This window comes from Balaenoptera musculus, chromosome 2, assembly GCF_009873245.2.
Source record: "Balaenoptera musculus isolate JJ_BM4_2016_0621 chromosome 2, mBalMus1.pri.v3, whole genome shotgun sequence".
Classification (NCBI taxonomy): Eukaryota; Metazoa; Chordata; class Mammalia; order Artiodactyla; family Balaenopteridae; genus Balaenoptera; species Balaenoptera musculus.
This window is the reverse complement of record NC_045786.1, coordinates 35,262,970-35,280,417: the sequence shown is the minus strand read 5'-3', so window position 1 is coordinate 35,280,417 and position 17,448 is coordinate 35,262,970. Positions and strand designations below refer to the sequence as shown.

At 38.8% G+C, this 17,448-nt stretch overlaps 1 protein-coding gene across 6 annotated transcripts in view; it reads left to right on the top strand.

The window, feature by feature from the left end:
• The window catches only part of ADAMTSL3 (ADAMTS like 3), a 365,885-nt gene that overhangs the window by 265,921 nt on the left and 82,516 nt on the right, over positions 1 to 17,448 (top strand). For all 6 annotated transcript variants that reach the window (XM_036842259.1, XM_036842264.1, XM_036842261.1 and 3 more), the window contains exons 18-19: positions 8,293 to 8,485; positions 8,598 to 8,777. In XM_036842259.1, coding sequence (XP_036698154.1) covers positions 8,293 to 8,485; positions 8,598 to 8,777 — 373 coding nt within the window. The remainder of the gene's footprint in view (positions 1 to 8,292; positions 8,486 to 8,597; positions 8,778 to 17,448) is intronic.

Here is a 17,448-nt window from a genome sequence, read left to right as displayed (position 1 = left end):
GTTCCTTCAGAGGGCTGTGAGGGAAAACCTGTTCTCTGCCTGTCTCCTAACTTCTGGTAGCTTGAGCGTTCCTTAGCTTGTGGATGGCATTCCTCATGTGTTTTCATATCCTCTTCCCTCTGTATGTCTCTGCATCGAAATTTCCCTTTTATAAGGTCACTACTCATATTGGATCAGGGCCCAATATCTAATGACCTCATCCTAACTTGATCATCTGTAAAGACCCTATTTCCAAATAAAGTCACATTTCTAGGCACTAGCAGTTAGGACTTCAACATCTTTTTGAAGAAAAGAGTTCAACCCATAACAGCAAATAAAGTCTTTTTTACCCTGGTTTTAGGTTCTTGAACCACATTTCCTGTCATGACGACTCTCACCTCATCACACAGTACACACACACACACACACACACACACACACACACACACACACACACACACACAGGCACTAACGCTGAGGAACTTGCCCAGCAGCCACACTAAATTATTCACTATGACCCATGTTCATGCTCATTCATGCCTTCTGGGCCTTTGCACATACCGTGCCCTCTGCCTGGAGCCCTCCTCCAGGAAATAAGCTAATACTCTTCCATAAAAGTAAGCAGTGGCTCACTTCTCACTGGTATAATGAAGCCCAACAATGTGAAATGGGACCCTAACCTTAGACACTTGATAGGGGTAAGTCTTAATAGTCCAGAGAGAAGAGGGAGTGGGTCAGGGGAATGGGATAGAGCCCTAGTTCTACCTCCATCAAGGCACTTCAGACGTGTCCCTTAGCTCTCTGGGCCTAGTTTCCTAATCTGAATGTTGACGATAGGTGTCAGACTTTATGATCACCAAGGTCCCTTTCAGCTCTAGTCTTTCATTGTTGAGTCATGCTTTCAGGTTGCATTTTTCACTCACATCTCTAGGACTCTGCCTAGTGTTTTCGCAATTATCCTCATATCTACTCATGAGTTGTTTGAAATGCTCAGCGTTTGTTTTAGTTGTAAGAATAACAGCCTTTGCTTGAGCTGCCCAGGAGGCCAAGGCAGGGTTGAGTTTGTTTTGCAGTGCTGTCCTTCCTTGGCTTACCAATCAGGGCAAGATTTGACAACAAGTCTATAAACTGTTCCTTAAGGCTGCCGATGGAAGCATGCTGGTTTATTCACGCACCAGCCCACGTGCAGGATCCCTTCCTTCCCTCAGCCTCAGCGAGAGATCCTGCACGTTATCTTCTTCAGCAGCATCTTGCTCACAGAGCTTTCAAGCTAGGACTAAGGCAACACACTATATCTTGGCCACTTTGCAAAATTAAAGGTCTGCTTTTATGTGAAGAGAAATACTATTCCTCATTTTGAAGTTGCAAATTTAATAAACTTTTTGAAGGTTGAGAGTCATATTGGAAAAAAACCAGCAGAGACAAAGGGTTGATGCCAAAATAAAGGTAATTTTACAAAAATGTTTTAGGTTCTAGAAACCAGTGGTGTAGGAATAACAGGAACAGGGTGTTGCACAATATTTCCATACAAATATTTACTGACTCCAAGGGCAATAGCAGTAAAATATTACCCCAGGGTGAAACTTACCAGTGAGATTGGATTGGACAGTCAGTAGATCTTTATTTACCCAAAGGCAAATGTATTTGATGTATTAGCCTGGACTCTCCAAAGTGGGGTGTTGTATGTTTATTTGCTTTTATGGGGTTACTCCCTTGGTCTATCCTATAACTGCTGAGTGTCTGCTATTTATGGAGTTTGCTTTTTCCAAGAGAGAGCCAGCGGTTCATAGAAACATGCGGGGTTACTTGATGGTCCCACTAGTCCGAGAAGAGCCTTCTTCTATGACAGAATTCAACACAGGGAAGTAGGGAAACAGGAGGCAAGAGTAATGTGTTTCTGTACCGACTTGTTACCCAGTTCTTGAATTTAAAAAAAAAATCTGTGTTTAGTTCATTGTCTGTTAATGAATTGTTATCCATTTCTTGAATAAAAATGGTTCCACTTCTGGTTCCTTATGGCACTAATTGATTCTTCTAATTACATACTTTCTTGAAAGACTGATCATCCTGAAGTCACTTCAAATAAATTACATAGTTAAGCTGAGTTGTTTTAATAGTGCAACAAAAGCCTTCTCATTATTTAGCCATGTAGTCTGATTGTCATCAAAGTATGACCTATGTATCTACTATTGGTGATTTCCCTCACCTCTAAAGCTCCTGGAAATTTAGATATTAATAGGCTAGTTAATAGGTTAACTTATATACTTCCAATTATATCCAATCCTGTGGATAGCAGGGACTTAACATCTTCCTTTTAATTCGTGGGAGAGGACCCATGTTCTTTGCTTCTTTGTGAAAAAAAAGAACAAAAGCTGCTGCTAATCACAACCTGAAGCCATTGTTTACCTGAGGCTGCTCACTTGTGGAGAGGAAGGACAGACACAGATAGAGGCCTGGGACCAGGTACCACCCCAGATTACCTGTTGGCTCGGTGGTTGGATCGTCAGTGTCCTTATAGTGCTTCTGTGCCACTTTGTCCATATAAGACCTTGATCTAGACTGGAGACCCTGGAGGGCTAGATGGAGGCAAACAAAACTGAGACAGGAAGGTTTAAGAAACAGAGAAAAGGATTGAAGGAGGTGGAGGGAGAGAATCCCCTCTTCCAGTTGAGGCTGAAAAATGAAGTTCCAAAGCATGTAAAAAAATCTAATACTTATGAAGATAGTCCACAGATTCAATAGTTGAAAGATGAATTCACTCCAGAAGAAATTAAAATATAAGAACAATCTGAAAAATACTTTAAACTAAGTATTATTGGGATCTTTGGAGAAATAACTAATAAATAATATCCATGTAAAGAACTAGAAATTTTGAAATAGAAATAGGCAGGAATGTGGTAAGAATAGATGTGTATTATAAAGAAAGCATTAGAAAACCTAGAAATGAAAAAAAGTCAATGAAATAAAAGAATAAGCTATAGACAATTGAAAGAGTTGGTGACTTGAAGATAGTGCTGAGGATGTCAAGTGAATCAAACCACAGAAGGTTGATGATTTGGGGAAAAGAGAAGAAAGTGCAGAAATAGGGAAATAAAGGCAGAGAAGCAAGATATTAAACTGTTTACTAAAACTCAGGAAAAAATACTTCTAGTATCAAGAGAAATAAGTGGAAACAAATCCCCACTTTGATAGGGCATAGTGAGACTGCAGAAAATCAAGGATGACAAGAAATTCTTAAAAGCTATAAGACATGAAAGACATATTAACCCCAAGAACTTATTAACAAGTGGAGTTTCCAGAAAACAAAGGAATAACATCTTCAGAGAACTCAGGGAAAGTCATGATCATCCTAGAGCTAGACTTGCTAAACTTTCAAGTATATGAATGTGGATATCCATTTTTAACCTTGTGATGGACTAGATATCCTGAATGCCCTTTTGTTAAAGCTCCTAAAATACCAGGTAAAATATGTAAAAATAACTTGAAATGTAGAACTAAGCTTGTAAGAAAGTAGGGGAAATCCTCAGTAGCCAAAACGAAGCTGAGGCATGAATCTAGAGTGGTAACCCAGTATAAAAGTTAGTACCTCCCTGGGGACAGCTACCAACAGCCAGGAGGGGGGGTTATATCCATCTGACTATGTGATCTGAAAAATTAATTCACATTGGTTTTGACAGACGTAATGCAAATTCTGTGTAGAGGAATGATGTAACTTCCACCTAGAACTTAAAATTCCCACAAAGACCTAATGGGAATGACCTCATAATCAAAAATCAAAAAACTCAGGAATAAACAATGTGGGAGAATCAGTGGGGAATCAGATACACAGAGCATCAGATAATTGGAATTATCAGATACAGAAAATAAAATAAGTTTGTTTAAAATACTTAAAGGTATAAAACTGGAAATGAAAACCTAAGCTAGGAACAACCTATCAAAAATACTTGGACAGATTTTTTAAAGAACCAAATATTAGGTTGAACCATATAAAACTTAAATTTCATTGGTCAAAAATGGTCAAATATTGGCAATTTCATATGGTTCAACCTAATAGAATATCTAGGTTAAATATAAAATCATTGACATTTAAAAGTTATGGAATGGGGCAAACAGGTGAAGTAGAAGAGAGATCTGAAGAAATTACCTGGAAATAAAGCACAGAGAGCAAACGAGATATGTAAAATATGCACTAGAGGTAAGAAATACAGAGGAAATATTGAGAAGGTATATATCTAAATGAAGCTACAAAAAGATAGCAGGTAATATTCAAAGAGATAATGGCTGAGAATATTTTGGAGTTAATGAAAATTATGAATCCTGAGAATCTGGAGTTACAACAAATCCCAAGCAGGAAAAATAAAAAAGAAATACACACCTAGACACATGGTTGGGAAGCCTTGGAACTCCAAAGACAAAGAAAATATCTCAAAAGCAATCAGAGAAAAGAGATGTATAAGAGGAACAGCAAAAACTGACAGTATTCTTCTCATTAGTAATAATGGAATATTATCTTCAGATGGCTCAGAGGAAATAACTGTCAGCCTGGAATTACATACTTAGTGAACAATATTTCAAAGATGAAACAAGGGTATTTTCAGATTGTAATGGGGTCAGCAAACCGTGACCTTACAGGTGATGTGAGGATTAAGTGTGTTAATACATGTAAAGTACTCTAAAAAGAGCTTGGCCCATGGTAAGTGATTGATAAATGTTAACTACTATTATGTTAGAAATTCTAGGTGAGCAAAACCAGGAGACTTTACTATCAGCAAACTTTCACTAAAGATAATTTTAAAAGAATGTGTTTATTAAGCAGAAAACTGATCCTAGAGGGACGGTCTGAGATATAAGAATGAATACTGAACAAAGTACATTGTAAAGACAGCTATCTAAAAAAAATCCCTGACTGTGCAAGTCAATAATAATATCTGAATGTGGATTTGAAATAGATATTGGACAACAAAGCCTAGTAAAACTGGGTCAAAGGTTGATTGTGGAGTTAAAGTGCTTTAAGCCCCTTGTACTATTTGTGAAGATGGAAATAATTTTGATTAACTCTAGAGATGTTAAATAGGCCCTTTAAATTTCCAAGGGTAACTCTAAGGATAAAAGATAGCAGGGGAGAAAGCAGAATAAAAAATATAATGAACTCAACCAAACCCGTGGAAAAACAAGACAAAACAGGAATGATTAAAATAAGTATGGAAAAGTCAGGAGAAACAGAATTCTAGACAACAGTAACAGATGAGAGTAGTTCAAGAAGCCCTTTCATCTTGATCAAGAAAAGGAATAGAGATACCAAGAAACTCTAGACTTTGTTATCAACATTTATAGTGATAGACGCTATAATTTAAGGGTAAGTGCTAAAGGAATATAAATGCTAGTTTATATATTCATTTGTCTTTTTGCATGTTAATTGAATTTTTTAATTTCTGAAGTTAAAAAAATCCAATTTTTAAATTTATTTAAATTTAAATTTATTTATTGTTTGACATAATGTTTTTCATTTTACACCTATTATACTTTTATTATTTTTAATGCCTTTGAGATTCCCCTTAAATTACTTATGTTTATGCTCTTTTTTTGTTCTTCATAGTTCACCATAAATTTATCAATTTTATTTGTCTTTTGAACAGCCCACTTTTGTTTTCTAGTTTACTCATTTCTGTTCTCATCTCTTTTTTTGTTTCCTTTACTTTTTTTGGTCTAATACACTGTTTTTTTAACTTCTTGAAATAGATTATTGTTTTCAGCCTTTCTTTCATTTTAATATATGCATTTAAGACATTGATTTTCTTCTAATCATGGCTTTAGCTGCATCCCACAGATTTTGACATTTCATATTTTTTAACATGCATTTAAAAATACTGTCTAATTTTCATTGTGATTTCTTCTTTGACCCATGAGTAATTTAAAAGGTTATTGCATAATTTCTAAATATTTAGGGGATTATCTAATATAGTTCCACTGTGGTCAGAAATGTGATAGACTAGGTGGCTTAAACAACAAAAGTTTATTTTCTCACAGTTCTGGAGGCTAGAACTTTTAAGATCAAGGTGCCAGCAGGGTTCAGTGTTTGATGAGAGCTCTCTTCCCAACTTGCTGACAGCTGCCTTCTCACTGTGTCCTTTTATGGCAGAAAGAGAGAGAGAGAGAGAGAGAGCAAGCTCTCTGGTTTATCTTCTTACAAGGGCACTAGTCCCATCAGGAAGGCCCCACCCTTACGGCCTCTTCTAACCCTAATTTCTACCTAAAGGCCTAATTTCCAAACACTATCACATTGGAGGTTAGGGATTCAACATATGAATTTGGGGAGGGATACATTCAGTCCATAGCGTGTACTGTGTATTATTTTAATCCTTTGATTGACTTGCTTCCATTTTACTTAGGATTTATATTTCTCTTTTATTTAGAACTCAGAATATATAACCATACATAAAAAATATTTTCTTTATATACATTTGTCAGATTTTGTGCTCAGGTTTTACCGAGCTTCATAATATGCATTAAAATATTTAATCCTCTTCTTTACTTTGGAACATTTTAAATAACATAGGAATTCACTTGTTTCTTAGAAACTTGTAGGCACTCAATCACACAATTAACAAGCTCTAGTCCCTTTCTTGAATAGAACTTTTTGTAGTTGCCTAATAACATGTATTTCATCAAAATTTTCAAATGTATTATTCAGTTCTCTATGTTCTTATTAAAATTCATCTTTTTGATAAGCCAGGAGCTTAGAGAAGTATTTCACAGCTTAAAATTTTTTTTATTACATATCCTTCCATTTTTCTTTTATCTAACATCTCATATTTCATACATATTTGTGCTTGTTATTCAGTCTCCATATTTGTTATATCATCATTGTGAACTCTTGCCTTCGTAAATTAAGATTTTACTCTTTTTGCCCTATTTGTCTTTAATACTGTTCTTCATTTTTTCTCTTAGTCACATAAGTAAAACATGTTTATTATAGAAAGTTAGAAATCAGAAAAACTGAAAAATCACCTTTAGATAAAAACTAATATTTTTCAAAGAACTAACTTATTTTTTCTGATAATGAATGTTTATTATAAGAAAAATCAGGAGAAAGATACTAGCAAGAATAAAGAAAATAAAAATCCTATCACTTAGAGATCATCACTTAACATTTCAATGTGTAATTATCCATATTCTTTTTCTGCATGCGTTTATAGTGCATAAAATAACATGGCTATTTTATGACCTATTTTCTAATAAAAATACATGAATGTATTTCCATGTCAGTAACTATATATCTACTTTACTTTTAATGGCTGCTAGCATGGTGCTTTATGAATAGACAATTATTTATTTTGCTCTTTATTATTAAATGTTTAGATGGCCTCCTTCCACTTTGTAAAATTTAATTAATTAATTAATTAATTTTTTGCTGTTACAAACTACCCTGGAGCAAGCATTTTTTTATTAATGTACATTTTAAGCATTTAAAAATTCTTTCCTCATGATATATCTTTACAGTAACTAGTTAAAAATTCATGATTACTAAGAATTAAATATCCACAAATTAAAATAATCATTGTATACAATTTTTCACCCATCAGACGGGCAGAGACTTTTTAAAATGATATTGTCCAGTGTTGGTGCGGTTGTAAGAAACCAGGCCGTCTCACTTGCTTTTGGTGAGAGTGTGAATTGAGAGAATCTTTTCTGAAGGCAACTTGGAAATATGTATCGTGAGCAGCTGCCCTGGGTTTTAATTTTTACAGATGTTTCATGAGAAAACCTGATTTTTCCAAGATCTTATTGGAATGGAATCACATTTCATATACATATGTGTGTATATATATATATATATATATATATATATATATATATATATATATATATATATGTTGTAATCCTAACATAAAAGAATTTTCTTAGAGACATTCCAAATAATGAATCCAGGTGCTCTGAAATTTTTGGGAAGTGTGCTTTTAAGCATTTAAAATTCTTTTGGCACCTATATAAATCACCCTTGCCTTGGGGCTCTATTCAAAACAAAACTAAGATTTTATTATTGCTGTAGGGTGGTAGGTTAGGATGGAGAGAAATCTGCTTCTCTTTTACTCTGGACTTTCCCAAACAGGTAAAATCTTTAAACCCTTTCCTGACACTTCTTGCCTTGAAACATTGTATTTCTGTACTTTAATTGCCTATGTTGATGCTGTGACTCCAGGATCTGGATGTGGCGGGTGGAGTCTGGAAGTCCAGAGAGGAACTTGTCCATGCTCTGGGTGTTGCACAGAGTCCATTGGACAGTTAATGTTGCCCACTTGCTTTTTGGTACAGGTGGCACACGGGCTCTTGGGGACCCTGCTCAGCTACCTGTGGTGTTGGAATCCAGACCCGAGAAGTGTACTGCCTGCACCCTGGGGAATCCCCCTCCCCTCCTGAGGAATGCCAAGATGAGAAGCCCCATGCCTTACAAGCATGCAATCAGTTTGATTGCCCTCCTAGCTGGCATATTGAAGAATGGCAGCAGGTATGGCAGACTGGTGACTCCACGGCCGCCAGGCTGATGATTGTAAGAGCCCTGCATTGCACTAAGTTGAAGAGGGCCAAGCCCGTTGACTCACCTCCTTCTGTCTTCTCAGTGTTCCAGGACCTGTGGTGGGGGAACTCAGAATCGCAGGGTCACCTGTCAGCAGCTGTTAACGGATGGCAGCTTTCTGAGTCTCTCAGATGAATTGTGTCAAGGACCCAAGGCATCTTCTCATAAGTCCTGTGCCAGAACAGACTGTCCTCCGTATCTAACTGTGGGAGACTGGTCAAAGGTAACGGCCATTGCAAATTTTACAGTCCCTTCTTTTCTACTCCTCCCTTTTTTCAGCCTTTCGATATTACCTCCCTGAGATGAGAGCTGGGGCTAGTTTGAGGTGAGTGGAATGTCTAGGGTGCAAAATTTCAGGAGGCACTTACTCACTCTCTGGGTTGTGTAAGTGCCCTGGTCCAGACCTACACATAATGATCCATTTTCAGTTTTTACTCAATATTACTTAAACTGTACTCAACACGTTTCTCCTAAACCAAATCCCGTTACTTCTTTCTTTTGGAAGAACCAAAGTCATTGTATCCCAGGATTAACTCAAAATCGGTTTGGTTCTTCTCTGCCTTAGGTCTCCTTATATAGAATTATTTATTAAACCCTGACATTTCAACTTTCTGAAAATTTTCCACACCTTTACTTCCTCTGCATTCCGTTGATACCATTGCTGATTTTACCATTTACCCTCTCAAGTTCACGTTAATTGCAATAAGCAGAATTCCAAACTATCATTTTAGTGCTGGCAGGACTTAATATAGTCTAATAGCAATGCCTCATTTTTCAGGTGGGGAAAATTAAACCCAAATAGCTGAAATAAGCTGCAAGGTAGGAGCAGAATCCACGACTTTTAACCTTATTCCAAGGGTTCTCTCTTTGATATTACACTGCCCACCAGATTCCCGGCCTCTGTACCACTCTCGCATCTCCACACCATCTAACACCTCAAAGTATTCCCATCACTGCGTCTATAAAGTCACCTCCTAAAGGTCGGAAAAATCAACTTTAAGTTTCCCAGAATACCTTGCAGGGCTTTCCTTGAACTGATGGGACTCATATTCCGGCCCCCTTTATTCTTATTCCAGCTCTTTCTTCCAGTCTTGCTGCATCCTTACTGTCTGTAGGCTGAGGTTTTAGCAAAGATTCTGAAGCAGGTAGTTGAGGTCCCTAATGAGGGTCCTCTAATCTCCAGTCACTGCCCCAAATGTATATCTTCTGGGAGCAGAGGGGCAATCTAACCTTAGAAATAATCTCAAGAAATAAGAAAGGGCAGTAACTGACATTTATGAACTTCCCTGAGTCCTAAATTCAGTGATGGTACGGTTGCAACCTATTGTATGATACTACTCCCATCTCATCCTACGACGGCCCTGGGAGCAGATGTATCCATTTCTGTAGATGAGAAAACAGAGGTACATTCAGACTGAAGTCGCCTTCCCAAGGGTAGAGCTAGGATTCAAACCTGAGTTTGTGTGACCCAAGTTTAGTATAAACTGTGTACACTCATGTCTCTCATGCAAGAACAAGAGCTTTTGAGCCAAACAGACTCATGATGGAACCTACAAGCTTTAATGCCTGCAAGTGACCTCGTTCCATATCCTTAACCTGTGTGAGCCTCCATTTTCCTTTCTTTTAACACAATGGTTGTTCTGAGGATAACATGAGATATTAGGTATGGAAACACCTTACAGAGTGGACCCTTCCCATCCCGCTGAGCATCCTTCTGGCATAGGTTGGATTGACAGTACTTTTATCTGCATGTTCTACAGTTTTATATTTTTCCTGTTTTAACTGTCTAGCTCAATTAAGTGCTAGTATGTATAAACTGTCTTAACTGACAAGCCACAAGTCATGGTCCTCATCCAGGTCACTGAGGGTCTACCTAAATGTTTCCCCAAACCCTCATTAAATGCTTCCGGTTACTGTCTCCATAAGGTTAGGGGCAGAACTTCAGGGAGGGGATAGCCACACATTTGTGGAGAGAAGTCTTGGCATCGTGAATGCTTGGTCACCTTACTACACTCAGTGTGACACAGGGACCAGCCAAATGGGCATCTTTTTAGAAGCTGGGAACTTGTAAGAGATGAGGATCTCAAGTCCCACCCTGACCTAAGGAGTCAGAATCTGCATTTGAACAAGATCCCCAGGTGTTGTCAGGCACATTACCATTTGAGAAGCATTTCCCTACCTGCCCCTCATTCTTGGGAGGGTTGCTTAGCCCTTCAATGTGTCCAAAGTAGGGTTGGCTCTGGGAAATAACTTCTTTGAGCAAGTGCTGCCCTAACCCAAGAGGAAGAGGCAGGAAAAGGGAAAGACAAGGCATGAGTGGAAGTGGTGGGCACCTTGTTTCTGGATGCAGCCCGGGAGCACCTAGACCCCCTGCCGTGCTCTAAAATACCACACCCTCCTCATCTCTTTTCTTATTTCCTCTGAGAAAAAAGAGGCCTTCACAGTTCCATCCTACCTCCTGAACAAACTCTTCTCACTGGCCTTTTAGAGGAGAGGCTGGGGCTGACATCCTTGCTTTCCTCTCCTGTCCATTCCCTCTGTGAATAACGGAATTTGTAGTTGCTGGGTATGTTTCACTAAATTAACACCCTTTACCACGTATACTCAGGCTTGCCTTGTGTCTTTGCTCTTGTTGTTACCCTCAAATCCTGGGCCCAGCTCTAAGCTTCCCTCCTCTGTGAAGTCTTCCACTCCCTAAAATCATACAGCATTTCCCAGCTTTAACTCATAATGACCCCAGGGTTTTTTTTTATTGCGTTTTAATGGGGAGCTACTTCCTGAGCATCCACATGGTCTTCTCATCTGGCCTATAGTGTCCTTGAGGCCAGTGGCCATGAGATTGCTGACAGGTCCTTGGGCCCTATAGACCTCTGAGCAGGTAAATACTCTTCCTCAAGAGCCTTTGCAAAGACGGGAAATGCAAAATGGTGTTGAAGTAGTGAGCTGTAGTAAAGCTCAGGCCAGCTAACAGAGGACAGGAAAATCATTCACTGGAAGAGATTCTGCTGGAAGAAAGAAGAGGAGACAGAAGAGGTTAGCCACGTGAGCTGGGCTGGACCTGAGGCAGATCAGTTTCCTAGGCAACCATTCACCAAGGCGAGAGCAAGCTTGTGCACACTCCAAGAGGTCAGCCCAAGCACAGTCAAGACATCTTCCTACTCCTAGCCAAGGCCACATCTCCAGGACACCTGCATCTGGGAGGAGGAGCAGGTGTGCCCACGTGCACAGGAAGGCAGAGCCAGCGTTCAGACTTGGGTCCAGTTAGGCCCACGTGTCGCCCAGCAGTTTGTGTTTCCTACGGAATTCAGCTCTTCTCTTGATGGTTGAAATTTTCTCTCATTTCTGAGTTGCTTTGTTTTGGCAGAGACTCTGATGCCAAATTGCCACCGTCCCTAAAGCTTTTTGCCAGGCTCGTCCCTCTGGCATGGGATGGCTCATTCCAGGGCAGCCGTCCATCTTGTGGTTCTGGATGAGGCCCTTCCACATTGGAACTGGCCACTACTCCTGAACCCAGAAAGACTGAAAAGCCACACCAGAATTTCCGCTTTTCGCCGAGCCAGGCCTCTCAGGCTGCAGCTGGAATACTCTTCTCCCTGACACTAGCTCTATTCATGGCATGTTTGGGCTTTGTTCATTCATTGGCTCATTCCTTTTCCTTGATTTCCTTAGATCTGAACCCAGTTTTAGGCAGAAAGGAACCTTCAATTCTTACACTGCTTTTCTAGTTACCAAAAAGGAGCATTGGCTTCCCTGGTGGTACAGTGGTTGAGAATCTGCCTGCCAATTCAGGGGACACAGGTTCGAGCCCTGGTCCAGGAAGATCCCACATGCCGCAAGGCAGCTAAGCCCGTGCACCACAACTACTGAGCCTGTGCTCTAGGGCCTGCGAGCCACAACTACCGAGCCTGTGTGCCACAATTGCTGAAGCCCACACGCCTGGAGCCCGTGCTCCACAAAAGGAGAAGCCACCGCAATGAGAAGCCCGTGCACTGCAACCTTTGAAGAGTAGCCCCTGCTCGCCGCAACTAGAGAGAAAGCCCGCGTGCAGCAACGAAGACCCAACGCAGCCAAAAATGAATAAATTACATAAATAAATAAATTTGAAAAAAAAAAAAGGAGCATCGACACTTATATGGGGCAGTCTTCCCTAAAGGTGGATTTCTGCAATCCACATACCCCTTGTGGACTGTTTTGTGACCCTATTCCTTTGACTGAAATCCAGTAGTGTCTCCTCATTCTTTGTTCTCTCTACTTTGATGGAGCATTTGGCCATTTTGTCCACTTTCATCATTCTCCTTCAGGGTGTTTCTTGGTGTTATTTATTTTTCCTACTTACCTGACTGCATCTTTTCTATTGGTTTGCCTTCTTCCAAATCTCCAAAAAGCTCAGTATTTGACCCTTTGATTTTTATCACTGCATTTTTCCTCCATCGATGATTCTGTGGTGGGACTTCTTCTCTGACATCTATAGGTGACTCTCTGTCTCCAGGAACAGTTTCTGACTTTCTCTTCAGTACCTGTCCTTAGCTCCCCAAGTAGGATATATCCTCATTATGGGAAGGCAAAGGGACACCCTCTTCATTCCCAACCAGCTCCCCCACCTACTTCCTGTCCTCAGTGCACCAGCATCTTTCCAACACTTCTGATCATCTCTGACTTTGCCTCCTATATTCAGTTACCTGAATTCAGTTAGTTGAATACCTGCCAACTCTTCAATTCTTGAAATATGTCCATATGCTAAGTAAAAAGGGAAAGATCTCTATACATGAGACATTTTACAAAGTACAGCTCAAGATATGTCCAGGACACATGGATTTCCAAATATGGCTTTCCAGTTTTCAATAGATTTATTAATTATGACTCAGGAAGGCAGTAGTGTGTTGGAGCCAGTTCATACTAGCTTTCGAGAACCAATTGTGATCTCTTCCTACCTTGTATTCAATGACATTTGGACGACAGCTTGAAATCAGCCCTGATGGGAATATTTACACCATAGAAATTGGCAAATGTTACAATCAGGGCCCTCTTTTCCATGAACCTGTTGTGAAACATTTACTAGTACACAACTGCATGAAAGGGATATTCACACACACACACACACACACACACACACTATCTTATCAACAAGACAGTTTCAGCTTATTGATAAGACAGGTACTTAGGATAGAAATGCTCTTACTTGTTGACTGAAATAAATAGACTTGTAGAAGCTTCTTCTAAATTGAGTATGCCTATTGCCAACAGCTCAGCATCTTCACAGTCATTTACTGAGCACTGCTATGATTGATTACTCCAGGTACCAGGAATCTGAGACAATCAAGAATACAGTCTTCAATGAGCTCACAGTTGAATGAGGCAGACCGATGAAAAAAATTGTATATAAAGTCCAATAAAGTTGTCCCATCTACAGAAATAAGTGAAAATTGAGGGGAAACATCTGAGTCTGCCTGAGTCCCAGGAAAGTGTTGTAGAAAATGCAGCTTTAGAGTTTGGTCTAAAGGATGAGACCTGATTAGAGTCCCGAGAAAAGAAAACCGAAACAATGTAACAGAACAAAACTATAAATAAAAGATTCCAAGCACCACACTGAAAGGGCACACCATATACCTGGGAAAATTGACCCAGAATAGTCAATATCAAGACATAATCTACTAAAGACACTGGATATTAAAGATTAAAGAATAATGTGTTAGTGTTTCTAGGCAAAAGGACCAAGTCACTTACTAGGGAAAGAAAATCAGGTTAGCATCAGACTTTGCAACAATACCACTTCATAGTAGAAAACAATGAAGCAACATCTTTAATGTACTAAAAGAGGAAATGTGAACCAAGGATTTTCTGTCCTGCCCAACTGATCTTCAAGTTTGAAGGTCGCAGACAAATAGTTCCAAAGTTACAAGAACTCAGGGTATGTTGTTCCCATGAGCTCTTCCAGAGGAATCTACCATATTTCTATGGAATAAATCATAGAAGCTTTGGCATAAAGTTGCTGTTTTGTGAGTCATAATTAATGGCACTGGTCCTGTCATCTCTGCTGTCTCAGCTGTGAACCTTCTCTAATGGCATGCTAACCTTGAACTTAGCAGATGCAAGGTCACTAAGACCTCCATCCAGAAGAGGGGTTTACAGATGGTCTTCCCATTCATAATGGGGAGAAAAAGTCAAATACTGATCATGAGAAATGGCTTATGAGTGGTGATTGGCAATTATGTAACTACTGTTTTTATATTATATGGAAAACTCCTAGATGATGATTTGACGTGTTAAAAAAATACATCATAAGTTGCTAAATGGTAATTTTTAATTATTTGTTCAAAAGCTTACAAAAAGCTTCCCTCTGTACTGAAAAACTATTAATAATTTGGGCTTTCTGTTAAAGAGGACAATAAAGGCATTTAAAAAAATTCCATTCCCCTCTGTGAAACCCAACAAAAAACCCACAAAGAGAATGAAAGAGCGGGAACATCCTGTCTTTAATGAACAATGAAATGGCCACAAGCCCAAACTATCAATTTTGAGACACACCTGCCAAAGACTGTAAAATCTGGACCAAAATGAGAGAGGGAAGGCTGAGGGCTGACAAAGATTTCCTCAGGCACGAGCAGGATATAGATTTCCCTAGGAGTAAGTGTGATGGTCCTGAAAGGCCTACTCAACGGTTCTTTGATTACAGACACTAGATGGGGGACCATGCGCTGACCCTGAAAACACCGTGATTGTCCCTGCAGAGCCGTGGGGGAGATGGAGCTGCAGGAGAAGCCACATGTTTAGGCTTCCCAGCCAAGGAAGGCTGCAGAAATGGAGTGGTGTGAAGGAAGAAGGGCAGCAATTGCTGGATGATTACACAGTGAACGAGTTACTTAAGACGCTGTTCCCTGAGTCACACCGACCCTTCCAATGCCAAAATCTGAAGAGATATATGGGCAAAGGAAATAAAAATTTGGTGACAGACTGTTGAAGACAGCAAACTTATGGAAATGCCCTAGCTCGTTCCCCAAACCCTTGGTGTTCACAAACAGCCAGCTGCATTTAACAAGTTCCGGCATAAAAACTATGCATCAAAACTGGGAGAAAAAAATTGAAGGGGAAGAAAGAAGTTAAGGTGTGGGGAAAGGAACAGGAAGCAAGAGTCACATGAACAGCATAGTATCACAAAGGTGTTACCCAGAGAAAATTTCTGAAAAATAGGCTCCATATTCCCAAGGAAATTATAGTCATGATGTCTGGGAGGAAAGTGGCTTTAAAATGAGGTTTGAGTTCAGAAAGAGATTATGAGTCAACAGAAGGAGATGAAAAGACAACTTGGAATAGTCAGGGAAAAAAAAAGTGAAAAGAAGAACTTTAGACAGCAGACGTAAAAGTTACTTTACAAGCAACAAAAAGTAATTAAAACGACTGGAAACAGAGAGCTATGGTATACAAGCTGGAATAACTCATATAAAATGATATGAAAAAGAGTAAGGTGTAAAATTGGTTTTCAGAGGCAATGATGGATATGGAAAGGCAGAGAGAGGAGATTAGACATAAGTGTAATTGGTATTTGTGAGAAGAACAAAACAAATGAAACAGAAAAATATTCAGAGATAATTAAGGGGAATTAGTTTCCTTTAATAAAATCTTTAATTTGCAAGTCATAATGGTATACCACGTGCCACTAAAGTATGACCCACTAAGACATAGCCTGCTTAGGTGCTGAACTTCATTGGTAAAGAAAGGAGCCAAAGGCCTCTGAGCATAAAAGGCAAACAAATAAACAACAAAAATTCCCTGCTTGGCCTCCTACACCTTCACAGTAGCATTAGATGCAAGAAGACAGTGAAGCAGTGTCTGCACAATTCAAAAGGAAAGGAAGTATGACCCAAGTATTTTCTCTTCATCTTGTTTGTTCTTCATGTGGAAAGGCAAGAGAGGCAGTCAGAGCATACGTACCCATAAGCCCGTCTCGAAAAACTTGCAGGGCCATGATGAAGCACCAAGATGACTAAAAATAAAAAATCCAGGAAGGCACAGATGCTGGTGAAAAAAGATGGAAGATGAATCGTAAATTCACTTAAGCACAGAATTAAGAGTAATCAACCAGCAGTTGCATCTCAGAACAGAACGTAAATATCAGAAAATCTTGACGTTAGCTAAATAATTTAACAAAAGCAAATTGAATGTTTGCAGAGGAGAGATGGGTGAGAGGAAATGTAAATGTGCTTACCAGATGCTCTCGTTAAGTCAAAATATGTCAGTAAAAATAACTACCCAAACCTCTTGTTGGTTTCTTTCATCTTCTTTCTTACCTTTGGAGAGTTCTTTTGGGAATTAATCACTTAATAGTGGAAAAAAATCCGCCATTCAGCAACTCTTTTAATCTTATTTTAGTTTATTTTTTTCTAATATACCTAATAAAATTGCTAAAATTTTAAATTAAAATTGCATGTACACATGTAATTATGACTACCAAATATCAATGTTATAGACACAGTGATTATCAAATACTAATGTTCTTTTACGTAGAGCAGTTTGGGTGTTTTTTAAAATGAAAACTTTCCTTTTATACTTTTCTCCTCCTTGAATTCTTGATCATGGGTGTATGTCATTTTTTAATTTTAATTTTTTTATTGAACTATAATTGACGTATAATATTATATTCGTTTCAGGTGTACAACATAGTGATTCAATGTTTGTATACGTTATAAAAAGATCACCACAATAATTCTAGTCACCATACAAAGTTAATACCATATTATTGTCTATATTATGTCATTTTTTAAAAAGCAAAGTCATCCTACTATATTAATAAATAGCTAAAAAATAAATTAAAATAAATTAGATTAGACATCTAAAAAATAAATTAGACATCAATTACAAGACCATAAAACCGCACGACAATAAATTACTAGAAATTA